Source organism: Mastomys coucha, unplaced genomic scaffold, assembly GCF_008632895.1.
Source record: "Mastomys coucha isolate ucsf_1 unplaced genomic scaffold, UCSF_Mcou_1 pScaffold9, whole genome shotgun sequence".
Classification (NCBI taxonomy): Eukaryota; Metazoa; Chordata; class Mammalia; order Rodentia; family Muridae; genus Mastomys; species Mastomys coucha.
Window position 1 is genome coordinate 19,633,651 of NW_022196915.1, and position 21,988 is coordinate 19,655,638.

Below are 21,988 nucleotides of genomic sequence, written 5' to 3' on the forward strand. Positions count from 1 at the left end.
CTTTCCTTCCTTCCTCCCTCCTTCCTTCCTTCCTTCCTTCCTTCCTTCTTCCCTTCCTCCCTTCCTCCATTCCTCCCATCTTTCCTTCCTTCCTCCCTCCCTCCTTCCTTCCTTTCTCCCTCCCTTCCTTCCTTCCTTCCTCCCTTCTTCCCTTCCTCCCATCTTTCCTTCCTTCCTTCCTCCCTCCTTCCTTCCTCCCTCCTTCCTTTCTCCCTCCTTCCTTCCTTCCTTCCTCCCTTCCTTCCTTCCTTCCTCCCTCCTTCCTTCCCCTTTAGCCAGCATCAGCAACACCTCCTGTCTAGCTGTGATAAAATAGAAAAACTGAGCACTCCTTCAGTCCCATGACTTAAAAGACTAAGACAGGAAGTTTGCTGAGTTAGGCAACAGCCACAATTAAATAACAGGAATAATCAATCTAAAAGAAAAGTTTTTAAAGGGAATGTTTTGGGAATGACAAAAACACTTCTCATTTGAAACACAGGTTTCATTCCTTTTGTTTCTTCCACCATTGTGACTTTTAGCCAGTTTGTGACCCCCCTCATTAGGATTCAGTGGTTCTTTTTTGAACCCAATACTGGTTTTTTTTTTTTTTTTTGAAATTGCTTATTACAGAACTTTGGATTTTTGTTTGTTTGTTTGTATTTTTGATACTAGTATGTAACGACAGAAGAGGCTCAGAGCCCAGTGCTGTTTGGACATCCTTGGTGTGGTCTGCATGAAAACCCAGTGTCACTTCTGAGCCTCCTGGAGAAGTGTGGATGATTACTCCATTCTTGCAGAACTGCATGGTACATGTGATCTAAAATACACTCTGATGGCACGCCTTCTTTTGAGAAGTGGCTCGCTGGAATGTGCGGGCTACTTGTCTTCTACCTTTCTGAGGTCCTAGGTGAATTCAGTGTTTTAGCTATTTTCAATCCAAGCATGGAGATTTCTACAAGGATCCAGGCTCTAGTGCCGCAGTTAGTATGTAGAATCCAGGATGTACTCATTAGGAAGCTAGGCTCATGACAACAGGCTCATCCTCTCGGAGCCTGATGTTTCTGGATCCACACAGGAATGTGATCTAGAAAGAGCAGCAGCCAGTGTGTGGGTGCTATGTAGATCAACTGCTCGCCTGAAGCACTTTCTCTAGAGAATGTGTATCATGTTTTCTAGGCACCCATAGAAGTCAACGAAGAGGAGATGTTAATGAAAGCATTGCAGCTACAGCCTGTGCCAGGAAGGGCCTGGGGTCCTGACTGTGGATTCCTCCCTCTGCTCTCTCCGCTGTCCTCTCCCCAACTCATCCCCAGTGAACTGCCACATCTCAGTATGGTGGTCCTCAAAATCTCTTTGCAGATTTGAAGCCTTCTGACTAGCTGGCATACATGATGATCCTTTCCTTCCATCCTCAATGAAGCTGCTCCCCACACTTTCATCTTCTCTCTGTCTTAGAAAGGGTCTAAGCGTATTATTTCATCAGGATTGAGAACCAAGCAGGCAGACATCTTTGATTTGTCTGGCAGGCACTCCAGTTAGACACATTTTTAGCGAGGGAGTATTGGCTACCAGACAAAGACTGGAGAGATGGAACACTTAGCAGTCATCTTCTGTAGCTTTCTTTATATTGATGATTTTTTTCCTGCTATGAAATACCACTGCCATGTTTTCCCTTAGTTGCTGTAAGCCTAGAAAGATTTGATACAAAGCCATGGGTTTCTCTTTCCTCAAGCAGAACAGAAACTATGCACAGTGACAGTCTAGCATAGACTGGTAGTCCCTGTTCCTGAGAGCCAGGTATAGTCTGGGTGATCCTGGAGTGACCTCAGTATGATCTTTGTTTTGCCCTGGTAGCCTGGAGCAGTTGCTTTAGTCTCTTGTATCTCCATTCCCCAGGTTACGCTCACCATCCAACTCCTAGAATAGCTTATGGCAAAATACACGAAGACCAATCAGCTAACAGAAATAAACGACTCTGAAGAGGAAAAGTCCCAAATTAGAAGACAGAGTGGCACAGGGAACATTATGGAAGACAGGCTCTCCGGTGCTGCCCAAGTCACTGAATTACTTTGTTTACCTTGTTTCTATGCTACCTGTTTGCGGAAATGTCCTTGAAAGATTATCTCATGTAGTTTTCTAGATGTATGTTAAGAAAACATGTAAGGAGGTTGTAGATATACATTGATAGACAATTAAAGACTTCAAAGTCTACAGTAAGACTGAAAAGTCTTTCGTTCTCTACATGTCACTCAAAATGGTACAATACCACCACCAGTAACTTGTGAAAATTACATGTATATAATTATAGACATTGAGGAGCCAAGACACATGTAAAAATACACACCTAGAGAAATACATGCACACTATGAATAAATCGAAGTAGAATTTTAACCATTCTCTTAGTTGTACACAAAAAGGTAGCAAAAGGAAAACAGAAGAAAAAAAATCACAGACAAAAATTAAAAGGGCCTTGGGTTCTAACATTTTAATAATTACACTAAATGTAAATGGTTAGTTTTATTTGTAGTGGCTCTAGAAACAACCAAACGGCTTTTAATCCACAAGTAGATGAGCAAAGTCAGGTGTTATATCTTACATAGAGAGTACTAGTCAGCAATAAAAGGAAACGGACTATTTGAAATTACAGCAACTTGAACAGATCTCAGTGGTGGTATTCCGGGCTTTAAAGGGCCAGTCTCCAAAATCTGCACACTCTGTGACAATATTTATAGAATATAAAACTGGATAATTCAGTGGTTAAACCACCTGCTCCATGGAGGGTGGGGAGTAGATGACACATGTAGGGAGACTCCAGTGTTTTACAACTTCCTATGAATCTACAGTTACTTTAAAATAATTACAGCCTAGACTCAATAACAGGCATATCTTTGTACCTCTCTCCAGTACCTACTTAAGAATCACTATGGCATGGTTAATGTGATACTCTAGCATACCCAGTAAGCCCTGAGCTGTATGTAATTCTTCAGCCATGCCATAGAGTTAAGGCACTTCAAGCAAAGGAACACTGTACCTTCAGCTCACTGGACTCATTTGAAAGTACTCATTGTTGATTGTATCCTTGCATATTCTAATAGATTTGCTTCAAAAAAAAATGCATGGCTTCTGTGTCTATGTTCTAGGCTTCTTGGAGTTGGTTGGGCACAGATTTATCTGGGGTAGATAAAGAACTAGGCTGCTTCCCAGCTTCCCACCATCCCCGGACATTGCACATCTGTTCCCTAATCACATGGTATTGCAGGACTGTGTTGGAAGCACCTGAATGCTGGGGTATTGGTTGTCACACTCATTCTGAGTTAGTGGCAGCATTTATTCTATGTCTGGTTACACCTGTTATTCCCTAAGCCCAAAGGGATGCGTTGTTTCAGCTTCTACCTCTCAGGGCTCCAGATCATCAAGAAACCCAGGAACCATATTGCTCCACTTGGGCAGTAGATGAAATGATCTTTACTAAAATAATCATGTGCATTACAAATATCAAGCCCCTGAGCTAGTCACTGGCCCTGATCTCTGAGGAGGAGGACTGGAGGTATAGTCATGATAAGAAGGGGAACTTGATGTTGAGTCCAGGCACTGTAACTGACCATAGAAGATCACTATCTTACAGGTCTGGTGTAGCTTTTTGCTACTGATATTCTGAATTCATTGTCTTTTATGATTTTTCAAAGAGGATTTATAGAGGAAATTAAAAGAAAAGCCTCAATGTTAGAACATGGTGTTGAAACATGGGTTTTATGAACTCTAGAGGACTGTATGAAGTTCCCAGCCGATGACAGAGGTCCCTACAAGGGTATCTGTGCTCGAGGGCATGTTGGAACTCTGCCAGGAACAACACAGAGTGACCCAGACAAATCCTGCCACAATGTGAAAAACCATCACAGTGGAACTAAAAGAAGCTGTTGCATACATGTGAGAAATCACACAAGGATGAGTGAGGAGATTATACACGTTTGACCCATCACAGAGAACCTTCATTGTATCACCTGACAGGCATCTCTGTAGGGATCCCCAATGTGGTAGACACAGTTCATCTACATTATTTCCTCTATCCCTTCTGTATCTGCCTCTGTAACTGGACTAGGAATTGAGACAAGTAGAAGGTATGCTTTGCTGGGGTAGAGCCCTTTAAGAGTCTGAGGACAATAGTCTAAGAATGGTTATGCCTAGCTGTGGAATCCCTAAGTGCTTCACATGATACATTTTTAAGAGCATGCTGTCCTGATCTGACCAATGTAATAATTTGATTGGTTCTCAGATCAGCATGTAGAGTAAATGGAAAAAATGAAAATCAGTTTGTGGGCATTTTGCTAAAATAACCTGGGTACAGCGTATGGTTTGAGGCAGACTTCCTATGTGACTGCTGGTCAGACCATGCTGGAAGCACAGATGCTGAAGTGTTCTTAAATCCTGGCTAGAACAGAATTGCCTAGGGAAGTCCTTGCTTGGAAGACAGCTACAGCTTCTAGCAGATTTTCGTGAGCCTAGAGAGCCAGCTGTACATGACGACGAGTTGTTGTGTTGTGTTGTGTTCGCTTTTTGGATTTTTCCTTCAGGCACATGAGGTAATGAGCCCTCTCTTTTGCTTCTATTCATTCATTTGGGTGGCCGATGACATCTACTAGTGGAAATGACCTGAGAGCTCTAAGGTTAGACAATGAGTCTCTCATGAGAGCACTGTAAGATGTCCGAGAGTGATATCAGATGACCTGCACACTCAGGCTTAGCTTCATCAACTATTGAACTGCGTCCATTATGGTTGGCAAACAGCCACCTCACCACCAATGACCCACAGCAGTGCCCTGCACAGCACCCTGACTCACCCTGACTTCCCCCTCTGTTAGTGAGAGAACTAAAGTTTTGTCCCTGTCAGCAGGAACCTCTCTGTTGAAGCTGTCAGAGACTCCATGTTGTCAAGGTGAGTCCTCTCACCTCAGCTCCTATCCTGCTTGGCCTATAGAGAATGTCTGACCATTTCTACCTTGAAGCACCTAATAGGCTTCTAGGAGCTTCCCCATACCTGAAGCCTGGGATAGCTCTCTGCCTCTTCCTTCTCTACCTCTAGCTGGTTCATCTCTATGTGCCTCCTCTCTGCAGGCCCCTATGTGGTCAAGCTCTCCACCTTTTCCAAGTGTATGCAACCACCTGCTGACTTTGTTCACTCATTTTGTTTGAAATACTCCAAATTATATCTCATCAGGTTCCCCCCCTCCGCCTTAAACTCACAAGTTTGAATTTCTGATGATCTATAGGATATTGTCCCTGTCTTCTAAGTATGGCAGATATCTCTAAATTCAAGTGTCTCAAAAAAAGATCCAACTATGCAGCACCGATTGCTGCTCATTCTGGCTATCTTCATGTCATTTCCCAACTACTCAGGACTAAACCTTTCATTTTTCTCTAAGTCTTCCTTCCCTCTCATTAACACCCCACACTAGTCATCAAATCCCATTGCTATATCTTTAGCATGCATCCAAAGTCTGACCAATCATATCTCTTCTACTAGCTCTTACCTACTACCAACATTGGTCCCCCGGGTCACTGCAGCAGGCTCCGAACCAGTCTCTGCATTTGCCACTGACATATATGACCTATTCCTGACCTAATTGCCAAGGTAATTCTTCTCTAAGATAAGTCATGTCTGTCCTTCCTCTGTTGATCCCTATCCCCTATCTCCCAGGTATCCATAAAAATAGCACCATGACCAAGACCCCCTAGGATTTTATAGACTCACCAGCAAGCCTCTGTCTCTTCCTGGTAAGTCCCTAAAGGCCACATGCAGCAGCCTTTGCCAGGCTAACCAAGCTCCTTGGTCCCAGCAATGTTCCTTCCTGGTCCCCTCTACGATGGATCTGTCACTGACCAAGTCTTAACTCAAGTTTATTTTTTTCTTTTTAACCCTTCCCTCACCACTCCTTTTGTTTCTCAGACTAAATTGAGATGTGCATCCTCCTCATGAGAATAGAATAAACTCAACAAGAATAAAGGAGTGTGGCCTTGTTTTTCTTGTCAATTTGTTGAGCCTCAGATACCACATATCACAAGCTACCAATACTTCGAATAAACAGGTCAGACCTATCCATCCTTAACACAAAGTTACTAAATACCATTCCTGGGATTACAACTGCCCTGCCCACACATACTGCTGGATAAAACCAGTCCCCACCAGAAATAAAAAGGTTTACTGATTCTAGATTGGCATTTCAAGGAACTGGGCTCCTGCAGAGGAGGTGCTAATGTGGGGGACAGAACATGAGCCATGCCCAGCAAGATGACCCACATAATAGGCTTTTACATTCCTTTCTGCCTCATGCACTGGTCATTATACTTTGTATTCTTTATCTAAAATGCTTAGAGCCAGAAATGTTTGAGCTTCACATAGTTTGGGCATCTTGAATATCTGCATATACATAACGAAGTGTCTTAGGTCTGGGACCTAAGTCTTACCAAGAAATTCAAGTTGGTCTGTTGACAGTCAAGTGTGACTCCCATATCAGCAGGTTCAATGGTCACTTTGCATTCATCCTCTACACAAATCTTGGAGATAGTTTTAGACAATATTTTTAGTATGTTTGGCTGGACCGTGACCCTTGTGTTGCCTGAGATAACACGCAGGCATTTCTACTTGTGACATCTCATTGATGCTCATAGATTGAGCTTTTGGAGAGTTTCGCATTTTCTAAAAGAGTATGCTGAGCCTGCCTTGATCTAGTTTCTGAACATCCAGAAACTCTCATGGCTCGTGCACACCCCTTCCCCAGGGTCTAACTCAGGCTGTGCTGGAGTTAGTGCCTCTGTGGCAAGGGATACTTGTAGTTCTGGTTGGAAAAGGATTTGCACACAAACCATTGTGCCCTTTGCATAGCTCCAGAGCAGGTGATTGAAGACAGAGCATGTCTCTGTCCCGACATTACCTTAGGTTGAAGGGGTCCTCTGTGGTGCCTTTTCCTTTCAAGCTGGGTTGAAAAGTGCTAAAGCTAAACAAAAGGAGAAACAGCTTCATCAGCAGAGTCACAGCCCTCCCACCAGCAGCAGAAACACCATCAGACCTGGTAGTTCCATATCCCCTGCCCATGTCCCTTCTTCCATCCTGACCACGGGGCCTCAGGTGCCTCTGAGGTACCCACCCCTTTAGCAGCCTCTTGTATCACACATTCTAGGTCCACTGATAGCAACAGTACTCACTGAATCAAAGGGTTTGGGAGTCTTTGGGGAGGCCTAAGCACCTTACATTTCCATGGCCAACTTGACAACTATTCCTGTGTATCACTGTAGGTTCGAAGGTTATCTTAAGTCTCCTAGAGCACACACTCTGAATTAGAGCTTCCATTAGGCCACCCCCACCACCCAAGCTCTGGGTTAACATTTGAATCTGACATGCTCTTCACAGACCCCGTGGAAAGGCTTGGTTGCCAGGGTGCTGCTATTGTAATGTGGCAGAACTGTGGGGAGATGAGACAGAAATGAAGGTCTTTAGGTCATGGCTAGGCTGAGTCTTAAAAGGGATTGTGGGGCCCGAGCTTCCTCCTCTTGCTCCTGTTTGCTTCCCTGCCATGAGGTGACACCTTTGCCTCATGCTGTTAGCATGATGCACTGTTGGACAACAGGTCCAGAGTAATGAGGCCAACTGGTCAAGTACTGGCACCTCCAACACATGACCTCAAGTAAACCATCCCCTTAGAAACCGGTTGTCTCAAACACACCAATTGGAGTGACAGAAAGGAAACTCCACATTGCCAAAAGGTCATGAGGCAGTTTAAACACGGCATGTCTGGTCAGCCCATTCAGACAGCGGGAGATGCCCAGACTGTTTTAGAAGACAGCTGATCCAAAATGGGGTGATCCTGGCAGACACAAACCTGTGCACCATTGTCTTCCCTTCACGTACTGAACCCTGAAGGTGGCAACTAGCCCTGGGGTCACTTACCAGCCAGAACCACAAAGTTGGAAGCTCCCCAAGTCAGGGAATCAGAGGTCACCTACTCTCCTTGCCCCCTACCTGTGTATGCTCTGCTGGTGACCAGGGCCCTGACATTCCCTAGTTCCTCTGTGGAACTGTCCACTTCTCTGTGACTTCAAGTCACATAGAAATAAATAACTCTGCATGTCAAGAATTCATTTGCTGGCTGCCATTGCTTAGACTGACTCATCTACTTGGAGGAGAAAAGGGGGCTGGAGCAAAGTCACAGGCTCCTCTTAGAAAAGTCGCTTCAGCGTGCAAGTGGGAATCAGTGCTCCGGAGTTCTTTCCAGTGAAATACGAAATTGGGATGATTAAAATTGGAATGCAAAAGAAGGATTAAGCCAAAAAAAAAAGATGTGGAAAACTAGAAAATACGGCCAAAATACTCTGGCAAGTCCATTACATACCAGCTTCTTAAAAAGCCTGTGTCAGCACGGCTTCCCCCCTTCAGTCACTGCCCCACCCCTGCCCCCACCAACAGGCTCCTCTGCTTGGGTTTGTACTTTGTTCCAAAAGTCAGAAAGCTCTTTGTGCCTCACCTAAATTCTGCTTGCTATGGTTTGGGGACACTTCCACAGAACAGGGCTGGGAACTCTCTGCTTCTCTGGTCACAGTTTAGGATTGCTGCTTTGAAAGGAAAATTCGTCAGTCCTTACCCTTTGAGGGCTTTACTCCGGTCGCTGTTGTAGAAGACAAGGAGCTTAGAATACCCATTTTGGAAGAAGATCTCCAGGGCAATATCCTATACAGAGAAATGACTTTTATTATGAATGAGGACTACTGGACAGAGGTGCTCCTGGGTGTCAGAGCAGGTGGAAGTTGGGCACATGGGTTTCTGGGGTAGGAAGCCCTTCTAGTGCAGGCCTCTCTCTAGGGGTGAAAACCTTGGTGATGGGTGAGTAGGGCTCTGATAATAACAGGTGCAGATGAAGCAGGAAGTGAAGGCTTCATTTATAGGATGGGTGAAGAGCCAACGAAGAGAGCATGCTCAGTTGTATACTCAAATTGCATGACATTTCTGGGTCATAGGTTTGATACCTTAAAGTAGGACTCACTTCACCAGGAACCCTCAGCTCTCCAGCTGAGCACCATGCTCTCTGTTCATCTGTACATGTAAGATGATGGAGTGCTCCCCACACCCATGTTGTGGGGCCATTCTAGTGAGACTATACACTATGATGCCTGAATAAACTCAAAATATTTGTTTTTGTTTTTGTTTACTTTTCCTTTGGCCATTTTCTTTTCTTTCTCCTTCTCCCCACTTCCTTCTCATATAATAGACTTGAAAGAAGGAATACAACAATTTCAGATGTGGGATGAGCCTCGGGATGACATAGCATTGGGGAAGGAGAATTCCCAGGGGTGGTGGGAGAACCAGGGAGACTGAGGCCTGGACAAGGAGGGCCAAATGTCAGAAACTTGGGTCTCAGGCTAGGCATCCAGCAATAAATACCACTTGCTTCTCCTGGTAATCAGTAAATTCTCCCAGCCCCAAAATCTCAGCAAGACGGGTATTTATATGGATGTCTCCAAGTCCCTTTCTACTATATAAGAATGTGGGATGCTTTTCTCTACAAAGAGAAACATAAAGAACAAGACAGACAGTGGGATCCAATTCCTAGAAGCTACAGCTTACTCAGATCCTGAGTTAGATTCTGAGTGACAGGCTCTAACTCTCCTGGGAGAACCCAGAACGGGATAATAAATGCTTCTCTCTCAATAAACCCTGTTTATTGGAGATACAGATACCCTCCCACTGACCTTCACAACCATTCAGAAACAACCACCTGGACTCAAAAACACACACGCAGTGACACTAAGCTGTGGTGTAACCTGGGAGACAAACATGGAAGCTTAGGAAGGGATCAACCATCCACTATGTATCCAGTATGTGCTCAGTGCTGTATGCACAGTGTAGAAATGGCAAGGCATGGCTGCCATGACCAGAGGGTGAGGTGGCCTGGAGAAGTGATCAAGGCATCTCCAGGGCCAGCTACCTTGCCTGGCATCTTCCTGGTGGGGACTTCTTCCTTACTCTGAGTCCTCACATCTTAGAGTCCTTTAGAACAAGCTCAGGATCAGGAAAAATAAGCAGGAAATCCTTCAGGCAAAAAAGTAGCAACAACGGAGAAAAGGATTCAGTTGGGGTCAGCAGGATAGCTGGAACTCTTTAGAATTTAATCCCTCAAGAGATCTTCCCAAGCTTCAAACCTTGGGGAATAATGAGGCTTCTGCAAGAAGCTTAAAAAGTGTAGAACATAGCCCAAATGAAGCCACCAATCCAAGGAGCCCTTACTAGATTCTTCTAAGTCAAGTAGTGCCCCCTTCTGTCCTTGGGAACTATCCCAGAAACTGCAGAGAGGGATGGACCCTGGTCCTCTCCTGTGGGATGGTTTTGTGCACTGTGTATTCAGATGCTGATTTCTATGCCCAGACCTCTGGTTGCAGCCTGGGAGTTAGCAAGGTCAAGCATCTCTGGTCTCAATGTTATGTAAAAATTGTTTTCCATCACCTCTGATTGGTTAATAAAGAGCTGATTCAGCCAATAACTGGGCAGAGGAAAGAGAGAAGGCTTCTGATCCCAGTCAGGGGATTCCAAAGAGACAAGAGAGGGAGGAGGAGGAGAGAAGAAGGTATGGAGGGACCAGGAGCCATCATGAAGACACACATGGATCAGAGAGAGCCTGAGCAAGACTCAGATTACAGGTAAAGGACCACATGGCTGGGAAGTGGCCAAGCTAGCATAGTAGGGTTAGAATAGATGAATACCTACCCAGTTATAGCACTTGCAGCTTGTTAATAAAATAAACCAGAAGACCTCTGTGTCATTTTTTCAGGAGCTAAAACAGGATAGAGTGGGCATAGAAGTGCATTGCCCTTGGGAACAAAGGGGGCTAATAGGCAAGGCCCTCAAGTCACATTTACCAGTCTCTCATCTTCCTATAGCCTCAAGGTGCCTTGAAGGCTTGGGGAAGTAGCCCTGTCCTTGCTGAAGTCAGATTCACGGAGGTATTTTGGGGTGTACACCACTGGGGCCCAGAGCTCTTCCTCCTACCCATGATGCACATGATGCACATGATGCTTCTAAATGGAATGTTCTATGCAGAACGTTGCACAGGATCTTGTGGTTGAAATCATTCCCTTATAGGAGCCTCTCCAGCTCCAATAAGGACATAGGAAGCCATTGTAGGCAGTGGAGAGGCTCCAGGAGATGTGTCAGAGGGGACAGCCATGAGGGTCCTAAATCATTTGGCCTGGAAGATAATGAGAGCTAGGCAAGTTCTGTGGAAAGTCAGGAGGGGACTGGTGACATGTATTCAGGATGCCTCTGGGTCACCAGCTCTCTGTGATGCCCACAATTCCTAAAGCTTCAGCATAGCTTTCTATCACAGAGAAGATGCTAACTCGCAGAAGACTCGATGAGCTAGAATAAATAGCCCAGTAGTTTTTGCCCTGGCTGGAGAGCCTTGGAAGATTGCCAGAGTCCTAAGTCCACTGGGATCCAGATGAAGCCCAGGGAAGTGATACTCAAGGTTTCTCCACAAGAGTCCTGGGCTGTGTATAGGAGCCAAGAGGGATCACAGAGACTCCTGGTTTGCCTGTGTCATGATAGGCAAACCACTTCCTTACACCCTGGGTGGGTCAGGACCCCTCCACTAACCTGAAGGAGAAAGCGGGCCGGCCGGAGCTCTCTGAGGTCACTGTAAGCATGGCGCTGGCAGGAGTAATGGTCAGAAGACCGGTCTTTGCTGCACATGTTGAAAATGAAGGGGTCACTGATACTGAAAAGGAAACAAGATATGATGTGTACACAAGTGGACACCCATAGGAGAAGGTACTCCCAGGCTCCCCCCAGTTACTACCCTCTCCTTGCCCCACAGTTTTTACAGCCACCCTGGAGGAGGGATGTAGTTATGCCCACTGCTCTGCTGATTGGATGAGCTGATGGCCTCGTATCTACTCAGTTGTACCCTTGAAGAGTAGGCAGAGAGCTAGCCTCATGGGTAAAGAGTCATGTTGACCCAGGGTGCAGAGGCTTAGTATGTGAGAAAACTCTCTAGGTGCAGAAATCTGCAAATCTGTTACACCACATGGACCCATGTCCTCCAATCCTGAGTCTTTAGTGGCCCTGCAATCCTGCTGGTAGACCACCCAGAGTTGTTGGATGCACCTGTCATGAGATAGAGAGCCACTGAATTAGAAGACATGGTTTAATCAATCATATGGCAGAAAGAACCAGATGCTGGAACTCATTTGGTTTGCAAGATCCAGGCTGTTGAGAGAAGGGGATTGATCATCTTCTAAATTCTCCAAAAGTAGACCTTGGAGGGAAACCAGCATCCTACCAAAGAGCAGAGCAGAGACATGCGTGACCTCAGTCCTACCTCCTCCAACATGGAGGGGTAGCCTGTTGGACATAGAAGATGGTCTGGAATAGGACCACATAGGGATTTCCATCAAAACGTTCAGAATGAGCCTCTCTCCTTGGAAGGAAGTGGAGAGGGCAGAGAACCTCAGATTTGTCTGGGTACTTATTCCCAAAGAGAATGTTATATGTATTTGAGGTGAGTGGGGGAGCTCTCAGTACTCACACAGATGGGGTCTTGGGAAATAAAATTAACTCTCTTTATAGACATCCATTTATGAATAGCTAAGCCATGTCGTCCATTCTTTTGTATTTATTTAGATTCTATTTTATCTCAAACTCTGTGTATACTACCACAAACATTCTCATCATTCTGATAACATTTCCCTTTCAGATAAATGACACTTGCTCCAACACATCAATGCTAAAGAAATATATGTCCTAATCAGAGGCCTAGAGAGGCCAGAGGTGAAGGAACCCTTGCCAAGGTGTGGATATGAGGGAAGGGAATGGAGGCAGGGAAACTGCTTCATCTCATCCTGGTGCTAGCCCTAGAGTCGCCCATGAGGTCCCATGCCACCATTTTGTGGATGAGAGGAGTCAGGTTTTCACAGACCTTGTGGGGGTTTCTACTCTCGTCACTGGTGGCCCAGGTTCCACACTACGAGGAGCTTGGAATTTCCCACCCAGGTGAAGGTCCCTGTAGGACAGGGTAGAAATCTGAACTCTCTGGGTAGCTCCTTATACAGATATAACTTCAAGGACACAAACTCGGGCTCTTTGCAACCCCTCCTGGCCCCTCTGCTCAGAGCCACATTGCTGTAGGGCTAATCAAAGAGAAAATGTGGTTTTGGTTTTGGTTTTGGAAGCCTTGGCCAGGAGGCTGTTGCTGGCTGGAGCCCATTGTGCATTATTAGAGCCACTGCTGGGTCGAAGTTGAGTTGCTTCCAAGTATTTCTGACTTTTACAGGGGCAGTGGTGATTATTCTGCCCTTTGCTTAAGGTAAACAGTATTCAGGCCAAGGTCTGGTGGGAATGATAACCGCTAATCTTTCTTGTGCTTCATAGGCTCCTGCTGTGAAACCTACAGAAAACCCTCTCTACACCTTAGCGTCTCCACAGAGTTGTCCAGCATCTCCTGTGCAGTTTGGGCAAAGGCAGCTTCTGTCATGGCTTCTGTCCCCTCACCTTCCCCTGAGCCTTGTGTATGCTTGCTAAGTGACTGCCATGCCCCCTAGCTGCTCAGAACTCCCTCATCCACTGTTTATTTTGATCCTAAAAGGGTCTCCCCAAGCATGCTCCTTTCCGGTTATAAACCTGGAAGCTGCTTTCCAGAGGCAAGACTTCCCCCAAGGTTGCAGTTTTCTATCGCATCAAACCCAGGTCCTCTTGACTCTTAAACTCAGGCTCATTCAGCAGTGTCCTTGGAAGCTCTCCTCAGAGTTTTTGTGGATCCTTTTCCAGCTCCTTCTTTTTAGTTTACCCAATGCTATAGGTCCCACAACCAACACAGGTGAACCATGGGTAGCCTGTACTGGAACATGGGAGAAAAGAATCGGCCATGTTTTTCACATGCCTGTAGGTCTGCGTAACTATGTAGGACAGAATAGGCAGACATGGATCCTCAGAAAAGTTAAACTATGTCATTTTTGAGTTCACTGTTAGACATTCAAATTGAGGCTGGTTACATACAGTATTTACACAGGTGTCACTGGGGACTCTAGATAACCATTCTTACATATCATGCTGAATAAATCAAAACAGATCAGTGCTCAGACATTCAGGGTTAATGGTGAGGGAAGAACAGACTAGTCCTTGTTCATTAGTAGGAGGACCTGTTGTTGCAAGTCACAGGATGCTCTTCAGGGTTTTACTTCCAGGCAATCGACACATGAAATTGTCTAGAGTAACCTTGGTATAAAGTTTAATAGTTATACCAGGGAAACCCACCATGTCAAGTAAGTGATAGTTGTGACACTGACTGGCGTGCCTTCAACAGCTGAAGTAGGTTTCAAAGTAAAATATACATGAGTTTGCCCCTGTTTGAAGTCACTATTTTGTCAGCATGATAGAGGTATTGCATAGCTGGAATCTCTCAGGGATCTAAACTCTTTAGAGATTTCATGTCACTGTAGCTGTGGAGCCACCTCCATGACACACACACACAGTAGATGCTCAGTAACTTTGCAGAATTGAATTCAGTAGAGATAAAATGCCCAACAATCAATACCTGACCTCCAAGGTTCTCATGAATGGCACTGTTTAGGGCAGAACTGGGACTTTCTAAGGAGATATGTTTATATCACAATGTGACTTTATCTGAAAGTGGGACATTTATAGAAGCTATCAAGTTAAAACTCAAGTCACTGAAGTGGGCCCTAATCCAATATAACTGATGACATAATAAAAGAGGACTTGTGTGAAGACCCAAGAAAGAAGACAGCTGTGTAGCTGGTGGATGTATCTATACACAAGCCAGGGAATTCCAAGGACTGCACAGACACCAGAAGCTGAGGTAAAAGGAAGGCTTCTCCTCTTGACCAACTGAAAAAGTGCTGCTGACGCCTTGATTCATCCTTTTAGCCTGTAAGGCTGCGTAAGTATAAAATTCTGTGATCCTTTTAGACCACCTAGTTCTTGACAGCCCTAACAAACCAATACAGCCTCTAAACACTCCACTGAGGAGAGAGCCCAGTAATAACTAAGAGCCAAGCTTCCCCAGACCTTCTCCATCTCTGCGGTACATGCCTAAGTCCAGTCACCTATGGCGTTTAGTGTTCTTGGACTTGATTGGAGATATTTTTATGGTGCAGCAGCAAGCCTCTTCCAAGGTCTAATGCTCAGCTCTGCTCAACTCAATGGCTTTTAGAGAAGCATTTCAGAGTTGGCTCAGCTTTATTTTTAACAGGCTTATTTATGTACCTTCCTTAGTCTCCATGGTCAAAACACGGCCTAATTCCCATTGATCTGACAGGATCTGGGAGCCTGGCTGAGATCGCTGCTTCTCTAGTAGTGCCAGCACTTTCTCAGACCTTAGAGAAGATTGGTGGGGCAGTGACTGTCTGATTAACAAAAACTTCCTTGGGGTGACTAAAAATACCCAGGCAATTCCCTGGAGATGCCCCAAGGTAGTCAGTCATTTCCACTCTACCCGCGTTTTAGAAAGTACATTTCTAGACAAGGGAAATCACTCTTGCAATTACAAGTCAAGTGTCCAACCACTGGGCTTCTATTACAAGTTCAGGAATAGACAACTTGATGATTAAAACAAAGTATAGCTGATCAATAGCATCTTATCTAAGGCCAGCTTAATCCAAGCCCAAGTGAAGTTAGAAGCAATTGCTTGTGCATGTCATCACATGGGCATGCTGAGCAATAGAAAGAGCAGAGAGCTTTCATCAAGGTAGAAAGGCCAGTCTGAGAACCCACCGTCCGTATTGATCAGTATCAATAAAAGATGAGTGAGAAGATGGAATGAGTGTGCCAAGTATTAATTATGCTCCTCCAGCTTTGGAAAATCATCAAAGACTTGTAGCAACGGGAGAGGTTTTGGTATGAATAAAAGATGGAAATTAGCAAGAGAGGATGTCAGTAGTATAATAAAGCAAATTTCAACCGTAATCTAAGCGGGGGGGGGGGGCTGCCATATACTCTTGCACATACCTTTAACTCTGGCTTCCTGAAATCATGATAGCTGGGAGTTAAAACTATTCTTTTTTTTTTTTTTTGTTAAAACTCTTACTATTGAGAGTTCAAGACTGAATTCTTTGCCAACATCTGAAAACAGTGGCGTTCGAAGTATATAATCCCTGGTGACTAGTAGAATCAGCCCGAGCTAGGAGCTGGTGAAATATCAGATCCCACCAGACCTACTGAGTTAGAAACTAGAGAAAGGGCAGAGCCCAGAAGCCTGTGTGCTAATCGTCCTTCTGGGTGACGCTGGAGTAAACCACTTTGAAAATCACTAGACTAAGAAGTTACTCTGTCACCATAGGAACCACAGCGGACCACAGTGAAAAACTCTCCATCTACCGTGAGAAAACACACACCTTGACAACCGCAAAACACTACTGGTCCGACTTCAGATGGTTGTCCTCCATGAGCACAGAGTGGAGTACTCTGTGGTGTACTAGTAGGAAGGAGCTAGCTGAACCCCAAAAGAGCAAACACCTATCACTACAGAGGGGCCTTACGATTTTCTGCTAATGATGACTGCTACTAGTTGTGGTAAAGATGGAAGACTTCACTTCCTCATTTGGTCACTTTGCATTGTTTTTCTTGAGATAGGATTCTTACTTGTAGCTCTTGCTGGCCTCACACTTGGCATCTTCCTGCCTCAGCCTCCTGAGTGTTGGAATAACCCATGTGCCACCCTACCTGGATAATAAATGGGAAAGTCCTGACCAAATCTCAGCCCTTATTAGATCTTAGCCATATCATCAGGTAGCTATCTCTTACCACATCAAGCCAAGATGTCTCCCAACTATGGTAACAGAAGTGCCCCTGTGTTGTGTATGTTTTGTTCCAGAATGATAGTGTGCTCTGACCTCTTTTCCAAGAAGTCTGTCTGTGTAGCCCATGTCACTCAAGTGCCTTGGGCAGCAGCCACTGTCTCATATAGAGAACAATGGGCAGACAGCTAGTAGTTGAATACATACCCTGATGTGATTGAAGTCTGTTATCCAAATAACTTGAGGGAAGGTCCCCAAGTGCTACAATACATGGCCTGGCAGGGGAGACATTCAGGACTGCCATGCTGTTACCCTGCCCATAGGCTGGCTTTGGAGAGTCATCTATTTTATTCCATGGCTCTAAGCTTATGATAAACAGTAGGAGGTGGAAGAGAGGGAACCAGAAGTAGGCAGGGCTTGGAGGAATCTGCTAGGGGAAGTGGAGAACTCACTTGGATAAGCAGTGGTGGGTACAGTAGACATCACCTGTAGGAGACAGAGTAAAGTTCTCACAGATGTAGAAGTGCTGTTGGCCAAAGAGCAGGATCCCCTCTGAGACCAGGTGGCCCTGCACAATCACCATGGGGAACTTCTGTGACACCTGCAGGGAGAGAGGGTGCCAGAGTCAGACTGCACGCCTAGGAAGCATGCTAGAGATTTTTATGAAGAACTCACAGGACATTTGGAACTGTCAGTGGTATTGGCTTACAAGAATGGCAGGCTAGACTATCTCAACGACAGCCCATGTGGCACATTGATACCCATCACCCCGTGTAGTTTTCAATCTATACATGGGCACAACCCCCTTAATCAATCCATCTGGGTGTCATTTTATATATCTATATCTATATATTATTTTTGAGATTATAATTACACCATTTCTCCCTTCGCTCTCATCCCACCAAATCCTCTGACATATTCCTCCTTAATCTTTTTCAAATCCAAGGCCTCTATCACTGTTAATTATTGTTACACACACACACATATATGTATGTATATACATATATTTAAATATATATATAATCTGTTCAGTCTGTGTAATGTTACTTGTAAGTCTGTTTTCAGGGCTGATCATTTGATATTGGATAACCAATTGGTGTGCTCCAACAGGAGACTATTTCCCTTGATCTCAGCATTCCTTAGTTGCCTGCAGTTCTTTGTGTAGGATTAAGCCTTTTTTGCTTTCTCCTATCTGCATTAGCACTATCTATTGTTCTTGTCCTTGTTGGATAACGTTTAGGTCATCATTTTGGTGAACTTTCTAGGTGTATCTTCTGACCATTCCTAGGAGACATATATCACAACAAATTCCCTGATTCTCTGGTTCTTACAATCTCTCTGTCCGCTTCTTCTGCAACATTTCCTGAGCCTTATGCTGGGGAGTGTTTTGTAGATGTACCACTTGAGACTCACTGCTGTGGTTCCTAAGCATGTCAAAGTCATTTCTCTTACATTAAGCTCCATAACAAACAAAGCATTCCCCAGTTCATAATGAGACAAGTTTTACTGGGGACAAACATTTGTCCAGGGACCATCTGGTAATAGCCAGTGAGTAGCTGAGCCAGGAATAGAACCCAAGTATGTTGAGAACAAGTCCATGCTTGGTACTGCTGTCTCTGTAAAGCCAAGGCAAGTATGGGTACAGGATGTTCATTGTCCATATAGATACTTGCTCCTGGACCGCAGGCTACACTCCTTCACTGACAGAGAGCACCTGGGGCAGGGTCACATCCCTTCCTAGTGACAACCTGCCCCTAGCAACAGGCCAATATGGAGTCATGAGGCTAGAGCCCCTTTGCCTTAATTCTGAGCCACTGTTTGGATGTGATCAGCTTTGCATTACAATCATACCGGCCAGCTCTGACTTCCCCACTCCAAAATACTTCCTGAGAGCATATCCATATGGAGATCCTAGCTTTCTTTCCAGGGATTCTGACCTGTGACAATGCAATGACTTAGATTCCAGCATGAATGGATAAATAATGAAAGAAACCCAAAGGGGCTAAGAATAAGGCCGATGGTCCACATTGTCTCCAAGTATTTCCATCCTTACCAATGCAAAACTGAAAGGTAGGGGTGGCACACACTTATAATGACAGCACTAAAGTGTGAAAGGGGCAGGGTGGCTGGGAGAGATTGACCCAAAGACTGAATGTGGCGCATACCTGTAAATGCCAGTACTAAAATCTGAGGGAAGGTATGTGTGTAAGTGTGTGCGTGTGATGTATGTGGGGAGTGTGTGTGATGTGTGAGTGTGGTGTGTGTAAGTGTGTGGTGTCGGTGTGTATGAGTATGTGTATTTGGATTGGGGATGGGTATGTGTGAGTATGTCTGTATGTGATATGATATGTTTGTATGTGGAGTGTGTGTTGTATGTGAGTGTGTGGTGATGGGGAGAGTAGGTATGTGATGTGATATAGTGTGTGTGTGTGTGTGTGTGTGTGTGTGTGTGTGTGTATGTAAGCTGGAGAGTGATCTAAAGGCTGAATGTGGCATGTATCTGTATTCCCAGTACTTGGGAATCTGAACCAGGAGGATTAGCTGCAAGGCTTGTTTGAAGCCAAGCTGTACCACAAACCCCATCTCAAAAACTAGATAAGTAAGTAGAACTTTCACCACAGTCATCAGCATTGTGGTTTGAATGTGGTTTGTTCCAGCAAAGCCCAGGCTGAGGCTCAGTTCCTGCAAACACAGCCTTAGCTGGTGAGGCCTATTGGAAAAGGCAGTTAGTTACCATAGATCCAATCAGTTTGCTATTTGGTGGACTCAATGGTTAGGCTTGGTGGATTCAGTGGTTAGGTTTGGTGGACTCAGTGGTTTGGGGGACTCAGTGGCTAGGTTTGGTGGACTCTGTGGTTTGGTTTGGTAGATTCAGAAGTTTGGTATGGTGGATTCAGTAGTTTAGTGGACCTCAGTGGTTCAGCTTGGTGGATTCAGTGGTTTTGTGGACTCAGTGGTTCAGCTTGGTGGATTCAGTGGTTTTGTGGACTCAGTGGTTCGCCTTGGTGGATTCAGTAGTTTTTGTGGACTCAGTGGTTCAGCTTGGACAATTCGGTGGTTTGGTGGACTCCATGACTTGGTTTGGTGGACTCTGTGACTTGGTTTGGTGGATTCGGTGCACTGTGGTTATGGGATGCCTCATCTTACAGTGGGTTTAAAAAGAGTAGAGGGAAACCAGGCCAGGAATCAAGGGTGTCTGGCTGCCTCACAAAGGCTTTCTGAATGCAAGCCTGGCTTTCTTTACACTTTTCTGTCTTTACATAAACACCATATTTCACAGTTACCATGCTATGGCTAGTCTGCAGCCTACCACAGAGCCCCTTCCTAACAGCCTCTTGTACACTTGTCTGATTTTCACTATATTTGCAGACTATTCCCATGCAGCATATTTGACCAATCCTATATAGATTAAATTGCTTTCAAATTTCTTGGCATACGCAGTGCTGCCAAACTCATTCTGTGCATGTCACTTTGAATTGGTGGGTGCAGGGAAGGAATAAAGTTCTGTGAACAAGACTGGAGCCTCAGGGTGAGGGGTTTTTTAATTCCCATAGCTACTGTTAATTGCTCCCTTGCAAAGCAGCATTAAATTTACGCCTTGCCAGCATTGTTAGGAGGGTACTACAACTCAAATCCGGTTTGACTATATTTCCCAAGAACTCAGTTTAATGCCCATTGTGAGGTAAGATGGTGTAGAGGAGGGGCTCTTTGGATCCCCTAAGTATATCTAGTATATTTGTATTTATGGTATATTTATAATATGTAGTATACTAGTATATAAAAAAATATTATCAGGGTGAAACCTCTAAGACTGGGTGCTTTCCTTAAAAGAATATCAGAAGAAAGACACACATTCACACATCCTCCCTGTATCTTGTTACATGGTGCCCTGTGCCATCCTGAGACTCTGCCATCTAGAAGATAATCACCACATACAGGCCCTCAGCCATTCAGACTCATAAACCTAAAGAAATCTCTTTTCTTCATAAGCAACAAGCTTCAAGTCCTTTAGTATAGTATCACAGTACAGACTGGTAACAGAGAGCTATGCCAGGCTGCATAAACTTTTTTTTTTCTAGTATCTTTTACAGGTGAAATTTGGAGGTCCCACCCCCAAGTTCATAAGGTGATACATGAAGCCACAGCACCAACCCTGGCATAGGCACCCCTGGAACACCTCCCCTCCCCTCAGTATCTTCCCCATTAAAACCTCCACAGCTCCTGCAGTGGGGCTTTGGCACACATGCCACAATCTGATCTGATGCTTCCCTTTGGGGAGGTTTAAGTAACAACCAGAATAAACAAAACCACAAGAAAAATGTCTAAAGAGAGCTGGGTTAATAGCTTAAAAATTGATTCTGCTAGAAAAGAAATGGCATTTTAAAAACTAGAAAATGAGCCCAAGTGAACTATTACCTGCTCTTCCATTTAAATTAGCCCTGAGAGGGCTCCATCCATGTTTACTCATGACTAAGAAATCCCTCATGCCTTGATGCTATCGATCACTTCAGACAAGGGGAACTTTTGCTTCTCCAGGAGAACTTTTTAAAGACCTGCTAGATGATGTATGGTCATTCCCAGTGGGTGGATAACTAAGAAAGTAAATATACGCCCATCTGCGGATGGTGACCAACAGGTTGTCTGGAAAGCGAGGAAGGTTGGAGATAAAACATGAGGGACAACAACAACCAGTCACTGGCCCCAAAGCAAGGTCTCAGTGGTGTATCTAGGAAGGGCAAGGTCAACCGCACACCTTTGGAAACTGTAGGAGGCATAATTAGTCTATAATCTTGTGCAGCACTAAAGTCTATATGTGGAAAGGCTGAGGCCCAGAGGGGTCAGTGGAAGCAGCCATCATTGGAGAGGCCCTCGGCTATTCTCTCTCTTCTGTTTGTGAGCAGGTGAACAATGTAACTCCTTCCTGAGCCCTCAGTTCATGCTATTAGGATGAGCAAACAGCTCACAATCATCCCTTGGTATCCCTGGGGATGCTCTAGAACCTCTGTCTACTGTTTACCAAGCTTCACAAATACTGGAGTCCCTTCTCTCTCTCCCATTGCTTGAAATCATCTTTAGATGATTTATAATACTTAATATCGTGCCAGCACTGATACACTGCTATACTGCATTATCTGGAAGAATGGACGGACTGGAGCCTGCACGAGCTCAGTACAGACACAATGCATATATATATATGTATATATATATATAC

At 44.8% G+C, this 21,988-nt stretch overlaps 2 protein-coding genes across 3 annotated transcripts in view; one reads left to right on the plus strand and one right to left on the minus strand.

Annotated features, from left to right (window-relative positions):
* Lrrc18 (leucine rich repeat containing 18) overlaps window positions 1-3,081 on the plus strand; it is a 30,066-nt gene extending 26,985 nt beyond the window's left edge. For both annotated transcript variants that reach the window (XM_031361885.1, XM_031361884.1), the window contains one exon: window positions 1,879-3,081. In XM_031361885.1, the coding sequence (XP_031217745.1) occupies window positions 1,879-1,903 (25 nt within the window). In that variant the 3' untranslated portion in view covers window positions 1,904-3,081. The remainder of the gene's footprint in view (window positions 1-1,878) is intronic.
* Wdfy4 (WDFY family member 4) overlaps window positions 1-21,988 on the minus strand; it is a 234,798-nt gene that overhangs the window by 56,438 nt on the left and 156,372 nt on the right. Inside the window, exons 44-47 of the mRNA XM_031361883.1 lie at window positions 17,229-17,377; window positions 11,621-11,741; window positions 8,616-8,701; window positions 6,912-6,974 (exon numbers count right to left, since the gene is read on the minus strand). Of these exons, the coding sequence (XP_031217743.1) occupies window positions 6,912-6,974; window positions 8,616-8,701; window positions 11,621-11,741; window positions 17,229-17,377 (419 nt within the window). The remainder of the gene's footprint in view (window positions 1-6,911; window positions 6,975-8,615; window positions 8,702-11,620; window positions 11,742-17,228; window positions 17,378-21,988) is intronic.